This window comes from Fistularia commersonii, chromosome 4, assembly GCF_037954325.1.
Source record: "Fistularia commersonii isolate RoL2024-O1a breed Wild chromosome 4, RoL_Fcom_v1.0, whole genome shotgun sequence".
Taxonomy (NCBI): Eukaryota; Metazoa; Chordata; class Actinopteri; order Syngnathiformes; family Fistulariidae; genus Fistularia; species Fistularia commersonii.
In genome coordinates, this window is record NC_141287.1 from 6823965 (window position 1) to 6843833 (window position 19869).

A 19869-nucleotide genomic window follows, 5' to 3' on the forward strand; every position below is an offset into this window, starting at 1 on the left:
TTAAAGGAGATAAAGCAAATATAATGATAGCGTGCTGTCTTTAAGGATAACTTTAGAAATATTAAGAAACATTTGATCAGGAAAGGTGAGGATTCGTGGCAGTAGTAAGTGCTAATAATGAGTGAAAAGTACCTTTTAAAAGGGTTCAGACACGTGTGACAGATGGTACCTCAGTAACTATTTACAGTCAATTTTCTCTCACTCACCTTTATTGAAGATTTTTCATCGGCCTTTTGTCACCAAGACAAAAATAGGAATGCTTTCTGATCATGCTCTGACGTCCTAGGACTTGAATGAAGAAGAGTCATTGACATATTTTGAAGAAGAAACTCTTGACTCTTAAAAGAAGGACAAAAATCACTTTTTTTTGACATGCGGGTTTCTACAGACATTTTCACTGGAACCGCCATCATCACTCTCAAAATGACGACTTTGATAATATTATCAGGTCTTATTTCAAGCGTGTCCCGGGACAGACAGTTGTCTGTTTTCCTTCATGTATTGGCATATCTCTGTTCTCCACGGAGGCAGTGCATGTTCTTTTGAGCAGTTCAGGTCAAAAAAAGCTTGATACTTCCAGCAGGACACCTTTATTTTTATTAATTTAGTCACTGTAAAAGTGTGGTGTGTGGATGGAGTGAGGGGTAAATGCTCTCAGAGGCAAACCTGCTTTTGCTGGAATGCCTGTTTACACAGGAAAGAATGGAGTGTGTTTCATAAAACTATAGCGATGTTTAATTTCTGAAATGATAAAATTGAGGCGTCCATAGGAGCGTGAATAAATCTGATAATACGTTACTTGCGGATCAACCAAAGAGATCTTGGCTCAGGTTTTATTACGAATGCAAATATTATGGTTATTTGACAAGATTTTTAAGAATACACTATACTTTCGAGAAAACTGGCCACGTTGATCTGGGGACGTATAACCATATCAAGGGTAATTAAATAGGGGCAAATGGTGAACACATGCAGGCTGCATCTTCCTCCTCAGAACATTGCATGAAGCCTGGCCATATCGTCACTTTCACGCCATTTGACCCTGACCTTTCCTTACTGCTGTGATCTGATGTCAGAAAAAACACAATCAATGTCTGTCATCTTCTGCACGATGATAAAAACAGTGGAGCCATCCTGACAAGGTCTCCACTATTTCAGTGCATTTGAGTAACTACATCCTCTATTGGTGGCACAAGGACAGCCTCCCTTATTATCTCCTCCATATACACCCGCTCATTGGAAGCGATGCTAATAACATGAATTCCAATTGACTGCCACGGGTGTCCCCTTGAAATCCGGGAGATGAAATCCATATTTCATGCATTTTGCATATGGTAGTAATTAGCCAGTTTTTAAGTTGCACTAAATGCTTCTGCCAAAGTATCCATGCTCTGGCGAGCCAGGGAAAACTCTTCTTCGTGCGATGAATATCAAGGTCAAATGTACAAAGTAAGTAAATGGAAAATCCTGTTTAGAGTTTTCTGTAGAATACATTACAGCAGTCACAGTAGTTGTAACCAAGCTTTTTCCTCCCTCCAATCTTGTCATATCCATCAAACCATAAAGCTTCACCAAACTGATAGCACCCATAAAAATCATATTTGGCTGTGTGGCTACCGAGGGTGATGTTTTGAAGCATGGCCTTAATTATGTGTGCTTTCTTGCTGAATAAGTGTCTAGTGCTCTAACCAACCTTGAGACCCATTTTAAAGGTCTGAGAATGGGATGATTGAATGTGCGTTTCCCCCTCTCGTCGCCCTGGGCCCCTGGCTCTAGCCATTAGGGAGATTCCTTGTCTTCCCTAAGCAATGACAGGTGAAATGGAGCACAAAATCCCAAAGCTTGCCATGGGCCTCTCCACAGCTTCAGCACCTCTAATTCTTACAGACACTTCTTTCCTCTAACGTATCTTATGACAGACAACAGATTATCAGTGTTGGAGACGACAGCCGCAACACATCTGAGAGATAATCCATCTTGCTCTGCATAAACAACCACCTCCCAAACACATACTGCAGAAAGTCTGTTTTCTTATTGAATCTATGACAAATTCTTATAATCTTACATGAAGAGAAATAACAAAACAAATGTTTTAATGTAATTCAGGATGCATATAAATATGTATCTTAGTTACCAATTCTGGTATTAAACTTGAATCCACATGTCAACACCGAATATGACATTGTTTTCATTCCATTCAAAGATGTATCTGTAACATCCAAAAGTTGTAATTCTATGCAAAATCGATCCTAATTTAAAGAAAAACATCCATGCAAAAAACTTGCCAATTTAAGATATTGGCAACTATCCTTTTAGGAGTAATGCTAATTCATGAGCAAATGTTCCGAATCCAAATGATAAATGGTGAAAATTCACACAAGAACATCGTAAATCTGTGATTTGATTTTCAAATTTCACATACCATGCCCACCTGCTTATTGCTTCTCGTTTCTCACGAGTGATATTCACAAATGATGTGTGAATATAACAGCACCAAATCTAGAAGAAATTATATGGCTAAAAAAAAAAGGTTGACATAAGGTAATCTCAAATTTGATTAAACAAGCACAGGTATTTCACAGGTGTACACAGGGCCATTCTGTGCATATTAACCACAGATAACCACAGTGACACTGACTAAATGATTTTAACTTCAAACTGCACATTCAAATCCCTTCATAGGGTTTTAATTACGTCACTGTTTACTAAAATCAGTTACAGTCTATGGTGATTATTATAGAATAAATAAATGGCCTTTTGACCATTGTGAGAATATATATCAATATGTAGTCTTATCCAATGTCATGCTTGATTGTCATCTTTCCGTAATGGTCACTCAAAGGGGACACAGGAACAGAAAATGAAATACTGGATTTGAGACACAAATTGAAAAGGGCTTGAATGGTTAAGGAAACTTTAATTTTTGGATGGAAAAATTAGTGTTTCTTGATTAAAACCTTTTAGCTTGTATTTTTCAATTGTTTTAATCAACAGTACAGGGCTAAAATACATGTGGGTTTCAGTTTTCTTAAATCTTGAATCTTTTCATGATTCAAATACTCTGTCCTTTTGGTCAAATGACACCAAACTCACCAGATATAATTACTTTATCCATAGTAGAAGTCATTGTATTTCATTCATTGTGGAAATATATCAAATATGTCGTTAAATACTGGCGATTGTATAGGGGGAACGGTGCATTTAAAAGTTAAAAAGTATTACTACAATTGATTTGATAACCAAAATTGAACACTATACATTAAAGTAAGAGACGCGACTTATTTCTGCATACCTTTGAATATGAGCTCTACGACCTGTTGTACAGCTGTCCAGACGCATACTACTAATTCCTGCATTGGCTGAAACTGCACACGTGACAATGACGTATCAGGAAGTATCTAATTCCGAACGTGGGTATTTGTTTACAGCCGTGACTTCTCCGTCTGTACATCGCCAGATTGTATTGACAGCAAAATTATACGCAGTGTTACATTTTCTGCAAATATGCATGCCCTCTGTTATCGATGATTCTAGTAATGCGTTCACTCACGTTCATATTGTAACGTTACATGAAAACCACTCGCTAACAAGACATGCTAACGCTATAATCTCAGGTAACGTTGCTCTTCGTAACACACCTGTCATGTTTGATCAATGGCATTGTTATTATTTGATATTGCCACTACGATATAGCAACCTAATCCCCAAATTATCATACGAGCACATCCATTGCTACTTGATTAATTGACGTTCACGAGTTCTAATTAGCTTGCTTGCAAAAAAGACAGCACTATATGGCTGCTACCTCTTAAGACGAACCGCTCAAAGGAAAGGTAAGAATCTCCTCTGTATTTAAGAATGTGCCTGCATATTAGCAAGTGCTTTCAATTCATTCTTCCAGAATCATGCGGTTTATATGACACTGTACTGTAAAACTGGGAACCAACATCCATCCTATTTCCTGCAGGAAACTAAATAATGATAAAGAATAAGCAAATGCCTAATGCACTATGGCTTTGTCTGAAGTTTACTGGGATAAGGACATACCCCTGCCAAAAATCGGAACTCTCCAGGCCAAGGTTGTTGTCGGTCTTGTGGCTCTCCTGTGCTTCATAAACAGCTATGATGGGGAGTTTGTGTTTGATGATTCTGAAGCGATCGTCAACAACAAGGTAAATGTCACTCTATTCACTGCCCTAGCAACTAAGGGAAACAGCGCAAATTGCACCTTTTGAACATGTTGATTGTTTGTTTGTGTGTGTTTGTGTCTGTGTGTGATCCGTTGGAGACCTCGGTCTCATAAATCCATGCACAAAACGTTTGTCAGGTCAGCTCACAAAAAATGTATTGTATTTTTTTTTCATTATTCTAATCAACCCCACTTGTAATTTTGCATACAACTACCGGATGAATAACCTTTTGGTGCTGTGGTGACATATGGCCAATATGTGGCCAGGTGATCAAAACAGGAGCGCATTAAGGAAATGTTCTAAATATGATCAGTATTTGAAGCATATATAGCAAAATTTGATAACCAGAAAGCAATTGGTTTATCTGCAATCCAAACAAACCATTCAAGAGCAACCCTTTTTGATCTGTAGCTGTTTGTATCTATTATCAGAGTCACTAGCTAACAATGGAGGGTGAGGTCTGATGGGCTATTTGGCAGCAAAATTGTAAAGCAATTCCCTAATCCCTCATTATACCACAATTATCACCTGGGGCCCATTTATCCATTGGATTATTATTACATTTTATCCCTCGGATTATTACTGTAGCTACAGCTTTTGTAAAATTAAGGAATCAAGCTTAAACATTTACTAAAACAAGTTTGAATATCAATAGAATTTATGTAAATGTTATTCATTTGAACATATGCAGAAGTTGGTTAGCCCTTCGGCCACACAGCACAAATTACACTGGTTTGATTCCAACAAGGGGACCTTTCTGTGATGACTTTGCATGTTCTCTCCCATGTCTGTGTGGTTTCAACCGGGTTTTCCAGTTCCCCCCACAGTTGCAAAATTAGATTGATTGGAAAAAGTTGGAAAAATTGCACCGAAGGAGTGAGTGAGTGAATGGTTGTCCGTCTTTGTATGTGGCGATCAGTCGGCCTCTCGTCCGATGACAGCTGGGACTGCGACCCTTATTGTGATAAGGATAAGTGGCAGAAGAAATGGATAACGTATTATGACTCTGTATAACTTAAATGGCTAGTCATTTTTCTTCACAATATATACCATTATGGTCTTAAATGTCATGGTCTTAAATGTCATTCCCATTAAGAAAGGGCATTTTGCTCATCAACTCTGCAAATTGCAGCTGCAATTAAAACCAAATAAAACAAAACAAAAACAGAAAAAAAAAAAAACAAAAACTAAGCGGTGCTTTTCCTGAAAATAGGGCTCCTGCACTCAGGCAGGACAGTCAAGGGTCTGTCAGGGAGCAATCATTTTCACCTGCTGCATTGCCATGCCCACTGAAAGCAGCTTAATCACACCTGATGAAATGTGTTACTGGGAAAAACAGGAGGACCTTGTCAGTGACGGTTCACAGCCTCTTAAAAGAACCTGGCTCATGTGCCTATTGTGCCCACAGAGGTCTTGAGATGACTGGGTAGGTTCACACATCAGTGTTGTCTTCACTGGTGTATCCCACTTTTACTCTTGTCATGCTGATGCAGTGCAACATGCAGTGCTGCTGAGGGCTTTGCTGATGGCAATGTTGTCCGAGGAGTAAATCCCAGCTTCTGTTTTTCTTGTATGTATTGGGAGTGCATGATGTCTTTATATACATCTTTATACATATGGAGAATCCTAACTTTGTGAAATGCACATTTTATCATTTGGTCTTGCTGTTGTTAGGGTTCTTTTTTCTGTTTTTTTGGTGAAAGTGTTATTTCCTTGTCAATTCCTGATTTCCCGTTGCAGAATCATTCATATTATCTTGATTTCCATATGTGTTATAGTTTATACATCAAAACTGAGCTTTTCAGGTCACACGGTCTACCTGGTTTATTTAATTTGGTGAAATCAAAAACAGATTGGTACGAGAGACATTCCTTGCTGCAGTTCCTGCGATCCATTGTCTGCAACTTGTATAAAATGGGCTATAAGTTTGGCTTATGTTGCAGGACTTGAAACCAACAACACCCTTGAATAACATTTGGAGCAATGACTTCTGGGGAAGCAACTTAAGTAGCAACTCCAGTCACAAATCCTACCGACCTCTCACTGTCTTTACGTTCAGGTAAGGATTTTCCTCTCTTACCTGCTACTACTGTTCCATCGTGGTACTACTACTCGTTTGTAAATACCAGTACAGTACAGATCAAATTCCTTAAGATATTGAGTAAACAAAAGGTTATTAAGACAATTTTTTATGAGTCTCTGGAAAGTGGTTTGAATTAAGCATTCAATGTCAATGAAAAAGTTTTATAAAGGTGCTGAAAAGAAAAAGGAAACTGTTGAAAAACATCCAGCATTTACTCAACCCTGCAGGTCAGGAGAATGCTCTTTTCCAAGACCGCGCTTTGGAGATATACATTAGATGCATATCTTTCATAACAGCCTTCGTTTATTTTGTTACCTATAATTGATTTTATTGAACTACCCTGCTTTTAAAACAGGCTGAATTGCGATTCATATCATGGATCATGAGTTGGCCCTAAATGTTTCCGAGCCCTAATTGTTGGGTGATCTTTAGCCCAGATTCTGCCCTCATAACTAGTAGTTAGGCATCTTTTAGTTTGAAAAATGAGCATGTTTATGTAATAAAGTTGATGCTGAACTGATACCATACCTTTGTACCCTGGAGGAAAAGCATGACAGAGCTAATATAAGATAAATAAAACACCCACTGCACATCCCCCAGTATCTTACCCTTAGCTTCCTCCATGCATCTAGATTTCTTTTATTTTTTTTATTGTCTCCTTGTGCGTTAACATTCTTATAGATAGCATGGCCTTGTTACTGCCAAAAGTAGATCCTTCACCTTTCCCCAACATTTCTCAATATGACTCTCTCGATTTAGACTTTGCATTTCACTTCTCATTCCTGCTTGCACAGTGTTAAAGTCCTGCCGCTTGTACATCTTAAACATTGGGAATTTCCGTCTCTGGCTGTTGTAGGTTGAACTACCTGTTGGCAGGTGGCCTGCACCCTGTTGGCTTCCATGTGCTAAACATCATCCTTCATGCTGTCATATCTGCCCTAATGATTGACGTGTTTGCGATACTAATTGGTGGACTTTCCTATGATGAGAAGAGTATGCTACCAAGCAACGCCCCCAAGACATCTCTGCTTGCTGCACTCCTTTTTGCCTCACACCCCATCCACACGGAAAGTGTGAGTAGAGTTCCTGATACACTTCAGCAACCTTTTATTTTTCAGTTTTCATTCCTTAGTGATTCTGGAGCTGACCATAAACTTGGACAGTCCCAAGCCCCAGCTATTACTGGTTCCTTTTTTTTTTTTTTTTTTTAGATAAACAATCCCATTTCTCAATACATATTGGTCTTTTGGTTTATCCTGGGATTCATTTCACCACCCATTTTTCTGTCTTTGCAATTTATAGACTTTTCCAAACAACCTCTCTGTGAACAGATATTAGGGGCAAAAACTCAATTTGTAAGTTACACATGAACAAAATATCTTTCAACAGTGCACTGAAATTCAAGTTTGTCGTACTCTATGATACCCTTGTCTGGAAGCCTCACTGAACCGTTGGCATTTATGTCGTGAGAGTTTACTTACTGACATAAATAATGTCAGTAAGATAGATGCAATAAATAATTCATGTATCTGCAGTAATCCAGGTTGTATCTATGAGGCTGGTGTTGGTGCACCCTCAGTGATGGTATTACAAATCCACTATAACTACAGAGAAATAAGTAGTTTTAACTGAAATCTCTCTTGTTTTATGTATTATGCTAAATCAGACAGTAAAAACACAAGGAAATTATTAGCTCTTTCAGCATAATGAAAGTTAAGCAAAAACATTATATTAATATATAGATAAATAAAATCAGCATTATCAAAATCAGTGTAGAACAAATATTCTTCAGACAAGATGGATAAGGCTTATTCCATGAGGTTTTGCATTAAAACTACATTCCGCACGACTTAAAATGTGCATGAGTTGATTTTAACTACAGGGTTGAAAATGTTGGACCGTATCCATGTTCATCGTATTGAAAGAGAAAAGATGACAAAATAAGTGGCCGTCGCCAACAACTCCAGAGGATGCTATGGCATATCTAAAAATGATAACGATAATAATAATTTGGGCCCTTGTAATAAGATTTGGCAGCAGAATAAACCATATCCAAAGCAGACAGTTCGGGGGTGTATAAATATTATAATCTATAAAGCCGCCGCAACCACAACAAACCTACAGCAGCAACCACAGCTGCACAGTAGAGCAACAAATATTAAGAACTCTAATATATCATAGGAAAATTAAAATGCGAGATCAATATTTGATTGTTTGGGATAAAAGCAGAACTGCCAAATCCGTCCTTTTCACAAGTTCTGGCCTGCTCCAAGCTGCTGTCCTGCAGATTCACCGTAAACATTACACAATGGCCCATCTATTGATGAAAGACAATAAGAGGGAAATGACTGAATTAATTTTAACTTCAATCTTTGTCAGGAAATACTTTGGATTATAGTCAGTACAGCACAAGGAAAGTTATTAAGGTAAATAAAATGGATGTTGAATAATGTACAAGCTGGAAATGATTGATTTGTTCATATATCTTTATGTCCATAATGAGCAAAAATAGGTTGTATACTTGTATATATATTTGTATTTTTGTATATATATATAAAAAATGTTTGTGTGGATAACCTCACTTAAAAAGTACAAATATTAACAGCAAAGACTGCTTGACCTGTTCATACCGGACATTAACTATTACATAATGTTGGAACATAAAGATAATGTAAATAAAAGAGATTTCCCAAATGTCATCATGATCTGAATGGCTCTCAAAAAATGACCTTGAGTTTTATCTTCCCATGTGAGACTCTTTATCTAAACAAATCTTTTTCTTGAGAGACTTACCTCACTTGGACCTGGATAAAAGTAGATGCTGTTGTGGGTCTTTGACAGGTCAATCAGGCATCCGGTGATGTTACCTTTTTTTTTTTTTGACCACAAGTAAACTTTTCATAACAAGATCTATTCCCAACTGCAGAGCATCATGGCATCTCTTCTCTCCTGTCCAGAGGTTTTAATACCAAACATGCAGTGGTTCCATGCCAAGAACAAAAGCCCCATCACCGTGGGGAGTACAAGGCCAAGGTGCCTGTGGTAGCAAGGCCTAACTATTAGCTTTGTTGGGATGCTTATTGACCTGCCAGCATATGTGTGTTTGCTCTAAAGCCTGGCTGGAAGGCAGCAATTCCCTCTCTCCATTCTCTTTAATCATGCAGGGCAAGGATGGGGTGAGACCTGGGGGGTGGGAGGCAGGCAGACTGTTGGCTTAGGCCTGCTGTATGTATCAAAGCAGGCAACCCCAGGATGCTAACCATACTGTACCCACACACTGCACACAACACACACACACCTCCAGGCCGGGGCTGGTAATGAGAGATTCTATTTTCTTCCAGTTGTAACTAGACACACCGATTATGAAAAGATGCATATTATAAGGCTGTTTATTAATTTTTTTTCTTTTTTTGTTTCTTACCTATCACATCGTTTTATGTGTTTTTTTTGTTTTTTTTCCTTTACTTTTAAACCTCAATAAGGTGGCTGGCATAGTGGGTCGAGCAGATCTTCTGTGTGCCCTGTTCTTCCAGCTTTCTTTTCTGATGTACTGCAAAGCTTTCAACAGAGGTTTGTATTTAACACGCACAAAGTATAACAATGTTACACTGTATAGTTCAGGAGGCTTTGAGCTGAGATATACAAATACTTTGCAGCAACTGTTTTTGTGTTTGAAATGTATAAAATATAGTACTTTATATGTGATTTCTTGTTGTTTTTTTCCCTCAGGAAGCAAAAGGGACAACAGATTTTCTGTCCAGTGGGTCGTGGCTAGCCTTTTGCTCTGTGCTGCGGCCATGCTTTGCAAAGAGCAAGGCATCACAGTCTTGGTACAAAGTCCTTCTCTCCTCAATGTGTTGTTAAGTATACCGTTTAATCAAAACGTTGTGTTATAAGTGAATTGACATCAGCTAAAAACCCATGTTATCAGGTTGTAACACTTTGGATCTGATCTCATCTCTCTTCCTCAACCCTAAAACTCGATTTTCTTGTTTGGTAATGGATAAATCTTCATTTTGTTGCTGACCTATATGAATTTAAATGCCCGTTTTTTTTCTTCCCTTGTCTATGTATTTTGCTTCAGGGTATAAATGCAGCCTTTGATGTCCTCCTGATCTGTAATGTTAATGTGTACGAACTCAGCCAGAGGCTTCTCCTGAGGAAGAATCCACTCAATGTGAGTTACAGTTTATTTACCCTCCCCCCTCTTGACTGTCATAAATTATGCAGGGTCTTGTATGATTTATGTCACATCACATACATTCTTTATGTAAAATGATGTTAATTTGAGTTCAACGCATTCATAAAACTCAAATCGAAAGAACCATGGATTATATACATTATCTGTAATTTATCTGACAGGTGAGTGAGTATCTGCGGCCGGAATTGCTTGCACGACTTGCTCTCATGGGTCTTAGTGGGCTTGCAATGCTCTATGCCCGCTGGAGGATCATGGGAACTGGACCCCCAGCATTCACTGAAGTAGACAATCCTGCATCATTTGCAGAAAATATGTTTCTTAGAGTGAGTAGCAGATGTTTCTGCAGACTATCTGATCGCTATATTTGTAAAGAATATGTACAAGTGAATTGCTGATTCGTTTTGATATGTACTTCTGTGTAAATCTATTTGCTTGCTTAAAATCATTAATAGAATTTTATTCCGAGTCTGAAACGCTTGCTTATCCTCTTTGTCACTCCTCATTCTCATCCTTTCTTCACCCGTCTTGTTCCTCTTTGATTGACAGATAGTGAACTATAATTACTACTACTCTCTCAATGCCTGGCTGCTGCTGTGTCCCTGGTGGCTATGTTTTGATTGGTCCATGGGTTGTGTGCCGCTCATTAAGACAGCTGCTGATTGGAGGATAGTGTGGCCGCTGCTATTTTGGTGTTTTCTGATAGGCTTGATAAGCCAAGCCTTATGCTCGCAGGACACCCAGAGAAGGAGGTAAGCAAGCAAAACCATCTCTGGACATAGATGAGACGGAGTACCCGTAGACTTACACTTTATTATGAAAATTGTATTATATCCACCACTGTGTGACCACAAAAACAAGTCTGGATTGCTGTCGGTGACGTTTTGAAATCCTCTGTCACTTAAAATTTCTCGAGAGAAATTTTTGTGACGTCAGGGCTGCTTTTGGAAAACCTCATCGAAAATTCCAATTTCTTTGCTGATTTATTTTTTTCTTCTTGTCTTGTCCCCTCCATGCCAGGACGTTGACATTGGGTCTGGTGCTACTGGTGATCCCCTTCCTGCCAGCTTGTAACCTCTTTTTCAGGGTGGGCTTTGTCATTGCCGAGAGAGTGCTGTATCTATCATCATCTGGCTATTGTCTACTGCTGGCTTACGCCGTGGGACACTGCTGCTACCGTTGGGCCAAATACAGGGTAGCGCCACATTCAAACCAAAAAGGCCATATCAAAATAAAGGATGCCAAATAGTACTGCTGAAACATAATGAAGCCTCAGTTTCCTGCACGGCTCTGTGTTCTTCTGTTGAGATTTTTACAAACTATCATGCCATAAGGATGAATACATGAATAGTGCTTCCGCGAGCCAAGGGAACACTTCACTTACCCTCGGGTTGATTCTTTTGTTGTATTCTAAAATCCATTTTTAGAATCTGGCAGCAGGAATAGGAAGGACTGCAATGACTCTGATTCATGTTTAATGCCCACTATCACTGAAAACCATTGAAGTTACCACGTTTTAAAAAGAAAAACTAATAATCACTAGTACATTAGCTGTAGCTCTTATAACAAAATAATACCATAAAATACCAAAAATTAATTTAAATTCTAAAAAATAAAACCAAGATAAAACTATGTAATAATAAGTTATTATATATATCATATGGTAAATGATCACCACTTGTATAGCATTTACATAACATTGCAGTTCACCCTTTATTATTTAAGTGCGAGATTGCATTCAGCAATTCACACACGTACCAACACACACACACACACACACACACACACACACAGAATGGTAGCAGACAGGAGGAGCCTGGAATTGAACTATTAACCTTCCAGCAGGTCCGTTCTACCAACTGAACCACAGCTCAGCAAACCTTTTAATTGTAGTGAAGTAATGTTCTCACATAAGGCCTTGTTCTGTGAGTCTCAGTTAATAATTAATTCCTTTCTTCAATATTTTCTTTTACATTAACACTTTTGTATATTTGAATCTGCTGTCCGACTGAAAGGTTTCAGACTTAATGGTGAATTTATTTCTTCTTCTACTGATCAGCTCAGCGGCCTCAGCTGTCACCGACAGGAGTGCACCTCCTCACTGCCTCACCACATTAACCCTTAAAATAGTCTATTAAGCCCATGTTGCTTTTTGTTTTTGTGTTGCGGTTGCAACCTAGTGCTTTTAGCAAATAACTTTGGAATGCATTTGTTCATCACTTGTTTCTCTCCAAATGTACCGTGTAAACGGATGCAAATCATATTTCCATGTCTTAATATGTGCAGACACGAGAACAAATCAATGGGGTCCACAAAAAAAAAAAAACAGCTACAGGAGATCGGTTACACATGCACGACGACTCTCAATAAAGTTGGGACTTAGTTTTTAATAAAAGATGTAAATTTTTTTTTTTTAAAGTTATGCAAATAATGGGAAGCTAAAATCGAGTGCTTTTTAAAATGAAAATATTTGGACGGGTTGTCGGCCGACTTAAAGCTCACAGGTGCCGCTGAGTCTCTTGGGATGTTTTATGATGGCACGTGATTTGGTGTCACTCATTCACATCAGTGTGTGAACCAGCTTTCCCCCGCTGGTGGCCGAGGGAGGCTCAAACAGTTAAAGCCGGTTGGTCAGTATTTGAGATGAGAGATTTTGGCCAAAGATTAGCAGACCCCTTCTCTTTGTCCTCACTACTTTTATGCAGAAATTCCCAATATTAGCGGCTTTCTTCGAGCCTCCTGAATGGCTGTTCTTCTGTCACAGTGTTTGGATATGCATCAGAGAAAGTGGTGGCTTTCCCCCAAATATTCATCCTCTGAATTAAAAACAAAAACTAAATCAGTTTGAAATGTAATTTTAGTATAAAATGCAAATTAACGGGCAGCAGGCATAAGCGACTAAGAAAGGTATTTCGGCTGAAGAGAAACAGTGCAAAATCTAACTTTGGAAGATCCATACTTACTTCATTTCACTTAGACTATAATTGAAGTACTTAAATGTGAAATAATCAAAATCAAAGGTTTACTCATTTTTTCCCCTTTCTCTTAATTCCAGAGAATCTTGAGTGTATCTGTCCTTGGACTGTTGTGTGTGTATGTAGCTCGCTGCGCTATACGCAGCCACCAGTGGCGGTCGGAGCAAAGCCTTTTCACCAGCGCCTTGACAGTCTGTCCCCTCAACGCCAAGGTAGAGCATCATGTTTGTCCTCTGCTGAATATAATCTCATGTTCATGTTCTAACCTTTTGACCCTTTGGATGGAACTGAATCTCCACTCAAGCAATATTTGAGGTCATAAACACAACAGCCGTATTGAGCTAATCCTACGAGATCATGATATTTTCTTATGGTTTTCATTCTTTTTCAATGACACTAAGCCAATGATACAAAATGGGCGTGTGCAGGAAGGTTACGTCACTTGCAAAAAATTACGAAATAGCTTTTCTCAAAAATCTGAAAGGATAAATGCTAACAGAAAAAGGAACTATCTAAAATTCAAAATTAATAACTGGAGAATGATCAACTCATTGGCAGAAAAACACTGAAATTAAAGTAATGGGATTTAACGACACATCATGCACATTTATTTCCGTTATATATAAGCTGTATGAGCTTCTGAACTGAGGCAGATGACGGTTGTACCTTTTGTTAAGTCGGGTCTGTCAGACCACACTCCCTAATGTGTTCCTGACTTTTTCAGGTTCACTATAATGTAGGTAAGAACCTGGCAGACAGAGGAAACACCACGGCGGCCATCAGATACTACAGAGAAGCAGTCAGGTATGTCTCGCAACTCTGATTAGCAATCCACTAGGTTGACTATATGGAACGGGGTGGAATTATTTGGAATTATCGTCGGCCTCCAGGCTACATCCTACCTACGTCCACGCCATGAACAACCTGGGGAACATCCTGAAGGAGAGAAATGAACTAAATGAGGCAGAGCAGCTGTTGTCCAAAGCGGTCTCTATTCAGTATGTCATCCAACACAAATAAATAGTCGCTACACGCAATTTAACCGTACCAGTTCCAGCACTTGGGAAAGCTCCTCCTGATCACGTTGCAATTTTTTAATCTCGTAGACCTGATTTTGCTGCTGCTTGGATGAATTTGGGCATAGTTCAGAACAGCCTGCGGAAATTTAATGAAGCAGAGCAGAGCTACTGGAACGCCATCCGATTCCGGAAAAAATATCCAGACTGCTACTATAATCTGGGACGCTTGGTGAGTCTCCAGGGTGTAAGCTCCATTAAGCAGTTCACGGCTTTCAATAAAATCAACAACTAGTTCACTGGAATGTAGATTTTTCACAATACATTTTGTAGAAGAAGGAATTTGTGTAACCATTTTTTTTTTTTTTCTCCTTTGCATTACAGTTTGCTGACCAGCACAGACATGTGGATGCCCTAAATGCTTGGAGAAATGCTACCATGCTGAAACCAGACCACAGCTTGGCCTGGAACAATATGGTGATCCTGTTGGACAATACCGGTATCAGTGTAACACACGCTCACAAAAATGACCGGAATAGAATTTTCCACTCGCCGCTTAAGGTTTGGGGTCATTGGACGGACTATCAGTGAGGATACATGAAAAAAAAAAAAAAAAAAACTCCACCAGTTTGTCTATTTATGGGTCACTTTACTTTCAAAGAGCAACCCCGTGTTTTGCATGTGGCTCGTCTCGGCGGTAAAGGCCAAGAAACACAACATTGTTATTTTGGAAAGGCAGGAAATCTAAATGGCCAACAAGATTAAACCGGAAGAGCAGGAATCAGCAATGCTTGAAATTTATGTATTAAAGCTTTGTGTTGTGAGTTTTGAAGGCACTCTTCCCTGCCGTGTGGAGAATGCTGTGATTTCCAAACGCTCGAGCCGTTTTGTCAGAAGCTGCCCCCGCGGGGGCGGAGTCTCCCAGGAGGGCGTTGGAACTGTCCAATCAGGGTCCAATATGTTACTGATCAAACGCGGGCAAGCTCAGCCAGAACAGCGCCCCTTCATAGTCCCCCCACCGCATTTGTTCCCCAAATCTGACAAATAATTCCACCCGTCTCCCCAGCTCTCCCAACAAACAAACAAAAAAAAAAAAAGGAAAAAAAGATAAGAAGACCAATGGGTGTCATTTGAAACAGAAAGGAAATGGGTATATTCTTCTCTCTTTGGTGTTTATTCCCCTTTTGTTTTGATCATGGCACAAACAAAAGGCGAAATCAGTGTCGTTTCGAGCGAGCCGACACAAAACGGTCTGAAAAAGCAGTCACACATTGGCAAGTTGTGAGTAAAGGACACAAGCCATGACTCAGGACATGACTGTCATTGTCTGCCTTTCCCTTTCCCTTTTCTTTCTTTTTCTCCGTTTTGGCCAGACATCAGACGGTCCATGACAGAGATCAATAACCCACTCGGCCTTGTGTTCAACCTTAATTAGGGGAGTAAACCGCTCCCCCATGTGTGACTGAGAGGGGAAAATTCTGCTCCACAGACAAATAAAGCAGACAGCAGACTGTATACCGGCTATCACTGCAGTCATTTATCCCAATTTATGCTTGTTTTCTTTTCTTTTATTTCCGCGTGTGCCAGTAACAATTGTTATTTAACTGTCATTTAACTCAAGGGAACATTAGCAGGCCATTTTACTAAGGAAACACCTCAGCCTGTTCTTTTTTGGGGGGGTTTAATTTGAAATTATGAGAAGAAAGTTGCAATTTTACAAGAATCAAGTTCTAATATTGGGACAATAAAATGACAAGACTGTTTTGTGACAAATCATTTTCTAAGACACTAGAAAACCTCTTTGATTGTCTTGCAAATGAAAAACCAGTGACTTCCAGCCACTGAACAGGCCTTTTTATGGAGTCCATCTTCAAACCAGACATCTGAACAAGATGATTTTCAGAATCAAGATTTTGACATTTTTATCAGAAAGATGAAAAATTTAATCTGTGGAACCATTACTTATGTATAGTTTGACAAAATTTGCCACGTTATTTTAACACCGACACTTATTTATTCATTTATAATAATCACTTCGATCTTATATTTTGCTTTTTCGATTTTATAAATGTACCACAGCGATTCTGTTAATTATGATTTTCTTACCAGTTATTTCTCTGCTTTAAATGTATTATTACCGTTGTTATTATCTCATTTTATTTTTTGTTTAAAAAAAAAAATAGTCCACATAGCTGCAAAAACACGCCAAAGGCTGTATACATGGTGTGTGTCAAAAAATAACATCTTTTTTCTGGTTGGTTGCGTCTTTCAGGTAACCTGGATCAAGCGGAGCTGATCGGTCGAGAGGCTCTGAGGCTGCTCCCCAGTGACCACACTATCATGTTTTCACTGGCGAATGTCCTGGGAAAATTGCAGAAGTATAAGGTCAGACAGTTTGATTATTATTTACCTGCAGCTTGACGCTTTCAGTCGCAAGCGTCCTTCATGTCTGCTCTTAGTAAATAACGGCTCAGTCATTGTCTTTCTTTTTTTTTTTTTAATCTCCCCTCAGGAGTCAGAGGGCTTCTTCCTCCATGCTCTCCGAATCAACCCAAACGCCGCTAGTTGCCATGGCAATTTAGGTCAGTTGACCTTATGTGACTTGGCGCGCACGTAACTGATTGTAAAATTTGCAGAAGAGTCGGTGCCATCAAGCCTTCCTGACCTGCAGTTGATACACAAATGGGTTTGAATTAACCGCTCGTGTGAATGTCCTCAGCTGTGCTGTATCATCGCTGGGGGAAACTGGAGCTGGCGAGGAAACACTACGAGCTGTCCTTAAAGCTGGACCCCGAGTCACCGGGGACCAGAGACAACTATAACATGCTGCTACGCAAACTGGACCAGCTGAAGCAGACCCTCGTACCCTGAGGGACCCTCCTTCCACCCCCCCTCCAGACACCCATAGAGCACATTCATAACTTTTCACCATGAATTAGTTTGTACATTTGGGAATAAAGACTTTTGATTTATGGTAACTTTCTGCGTTTTTGTCTGTTTTTTTTCTTATGTACCAGTACGTGAGGCGGTGCAGCTAAAACAATATATTCTCCGGCCAGAGTTTGTCACTTTGTAGCTTTAACCGTCTTACGTATCAGATATCCTATCAGTCTTAGTTATATGAGGGGCAGGTGTGCTGCACGCCTCTTGTGGCTACATGATCATCCTTACCGCTGTGCTGTTTTGTGACCCCCACCCCTTTGAAGGCCATGTGGAACCGATCATCTTTTACCCGGTGTTGTCTCAGCTGGGCAGTGTGGATCCAAAGAATCTGTCGTAAAATCTACTCGGGTTGGCCGTTTCTCAAGTGTCTCTAGCGCTCTTGTACCCCGAATTTTGTCTCGTCGGAACATAAAGCAGTAGTCCGGCAGGATTATACGCATGGACCGCACGTGACGGACATCAGCTGTCTAGGGTTTTGCTACGCGTTTGTGGTTACTGTTATCTTTATTTTGTTTATTTCTTCTCCAGTGCCCATCACTTTGTTCCTGAACGGGATGGCAAAGCCCCCCCCCCTCCGCGCCTCCCTGCGCCTCCCATAGTCTGAAGTTAATGTAGGAAAGGTGCTTTTGCCGGCCGGTGTTTCAGAAGTGTCCGCGTGGAGGAGAGAGGTCAGCCGAGACAGGAAACCCGTGGCCGGTGCTGTATGAAAACAGCTCTATAACACACAGGCTTCAAAGGGAGATGGAGAAGATCTCCCCGGGGACTTTGCATGCACGCACACAAATGCATACTCACACATGGACCTGCTCCTCTGGAAGAATGCTGCGGAGGGAAAAGGCAACCTTGGTGTGAAACATCAGTCAACAAGTGTGCACTTGAGGTTAAAGTTCAATACACTTCTATTTTTTCACCTGCTTCCTACAGCTCGCAGGAAACTTTTGAAGCCGTGGCAGGCTGGTATGGTTTTGCTTTAGGGGCTGCTTAGTTTGTTTACACTTACAGTACAATACACCAGTTGTTGCTTTGATGCTTGGGAGATGTTACTGATATTCACATCAGGGGTGCCACAGAACACATGATCAGTGTCCTCGTATATGACCTTCCAAATATGCAACTAATATCATCTGATGAAATCTCCTTGTTGCTCAACGCTGTTTATTATTTTGTTTGCCACTTTGATGTAAAGAGTCTGTTGGAAAAATCTGAAAGCTCAACACAGCTTACATACACATCACATCCAAGTATTGTTCAGTTGAAGATAAAGCCTACTTTAACAAGGCTCATGTAAAGGTCAGTATGGTGAAAGGCCACCATGCTACTTTGCAGGCAGAAGAAGATCAAAACCGTTTGGAAAGTGACATTCAAGCTTTACCCCCGTATCATTTCTTGTCGTGCAGTGTGACATGCAGGGCTGCTGGTCCACAGCCAGTTACAAAACCGTCCGCCATTGGATTTATGTACTTATGGATCTTTTTTTTTTCTAACTTACTGTGTGATCCGCTCATTCAGTGCCCGCAGCTGACTGTCAAACTGCACAGCTGTGCAGCCACATCAGTGGGGAAGTCCACTTTTATCATAATCATTCTTTGAATACCTTTCATTATCATAAAATATGTGAGTATTAAAGGGATGGATTCACCAGCTCCGCCAACATCTTCATTATCCGTTCTGACTGAGAAAAACCTGCTGTCTGACTACATTAATAAAAGATGGGATTCTACAGCCTTATGAAGTCCTCTCCTTGTTCTCCTGTTTTTGTTTTTGTTTTTTTTTTTTTGATTTACTTGTGAACCTTTTCTTCTTTATTGACTTATTTCAGTCACACTGATCACGTTTTATCATTTTAATTAGCAAGTTGGGGTGTATCGTGTTTGATTTCTTTTTTTTAAATTCTGTGAAGCATTTTGTTTTTGTCACTCAGTGTGTATGCGTGTGTGTGTGTGTGTGTATGCATATATATATATATATATATATATATATAAAAACACATCTGCCGTCCCTTTGTTGCAGAAGCAAATTCAGCAGCGGTACAGGAAGTAGGGGGGCCCTAATTTCAACCCACTGAGGGTGTTTTGGAACAGCAGGTGTGCTATTTTGCATTTGATAAGTACCAACAGACAGACCTAGGAAAATAAAGAATTGGGCCTAATCAACACCATTATAATCAAATAGGTTTTCCTCTGACACTAAATGAAGCAGCAGTGGGAATATGTGTAAAGGTCAAGCCAACAAACATAAGAACAAGCCCTCACCAAATCCACATATGATTATCTTTTTTTATTCGTACGTAGAAGAAAGGTACATCCTCGGCGTGACGAACAATGACCGTCCGGAACGCCGATGTATTTTGTTTATCTTCTCCTTTGTGGTTTAAAAAGACTGTGAGAGGACAGCTTGAAGCGCAAACAGTTTTGCATCTGCAAGAGGGTCTTTGAGAGAATTGTCATCAATGTGACAGGACACG

At 39.7% G+C, this 19869-nt stretch overlaps 1 protein-coding gene across 1 annotated transcript; it reads left to right on the forward strand.

Moving 5' to 3' along the window:
* The first annotated feature begins 3404 nt into the window (after positions 1-3404).
* tmtc4 (transmembrane O-mannosyltransferase targeting cadherins 4) lies at positions 3405-17430 on the forward strand. Its single transcript, XM_086144947.1, has 18 exons — positions 3405-3833; positions 3968-4172; positions 6134-6249; positions 7130-7346; positions 9756-9843; positions 10003-10103; positions 10358-10450; positions 10636-10797; positions 11021-11223; positions 11492-11666; positions 13527-13658; positions 14171-14250; positions 14337-14444; positions 14553-14694; positions 14847-14961; positions 16735-16847; positions 16975-17044; positions 17182-17430. Exons 2-18 carry the CDS (start codon positions 4011-4013, stop codon positions 17331-17333), a joined length of 2229 nt encoding a protein of 742 aa, XP_086001073.1. The 5' UTR covers positions 3405-3833; positions 3968-4010; the 3' UTR covers positions 17334-17430.
* The last annotated feature ends 2439 nt before the right edge of the window (positions 17431-19869 follow it).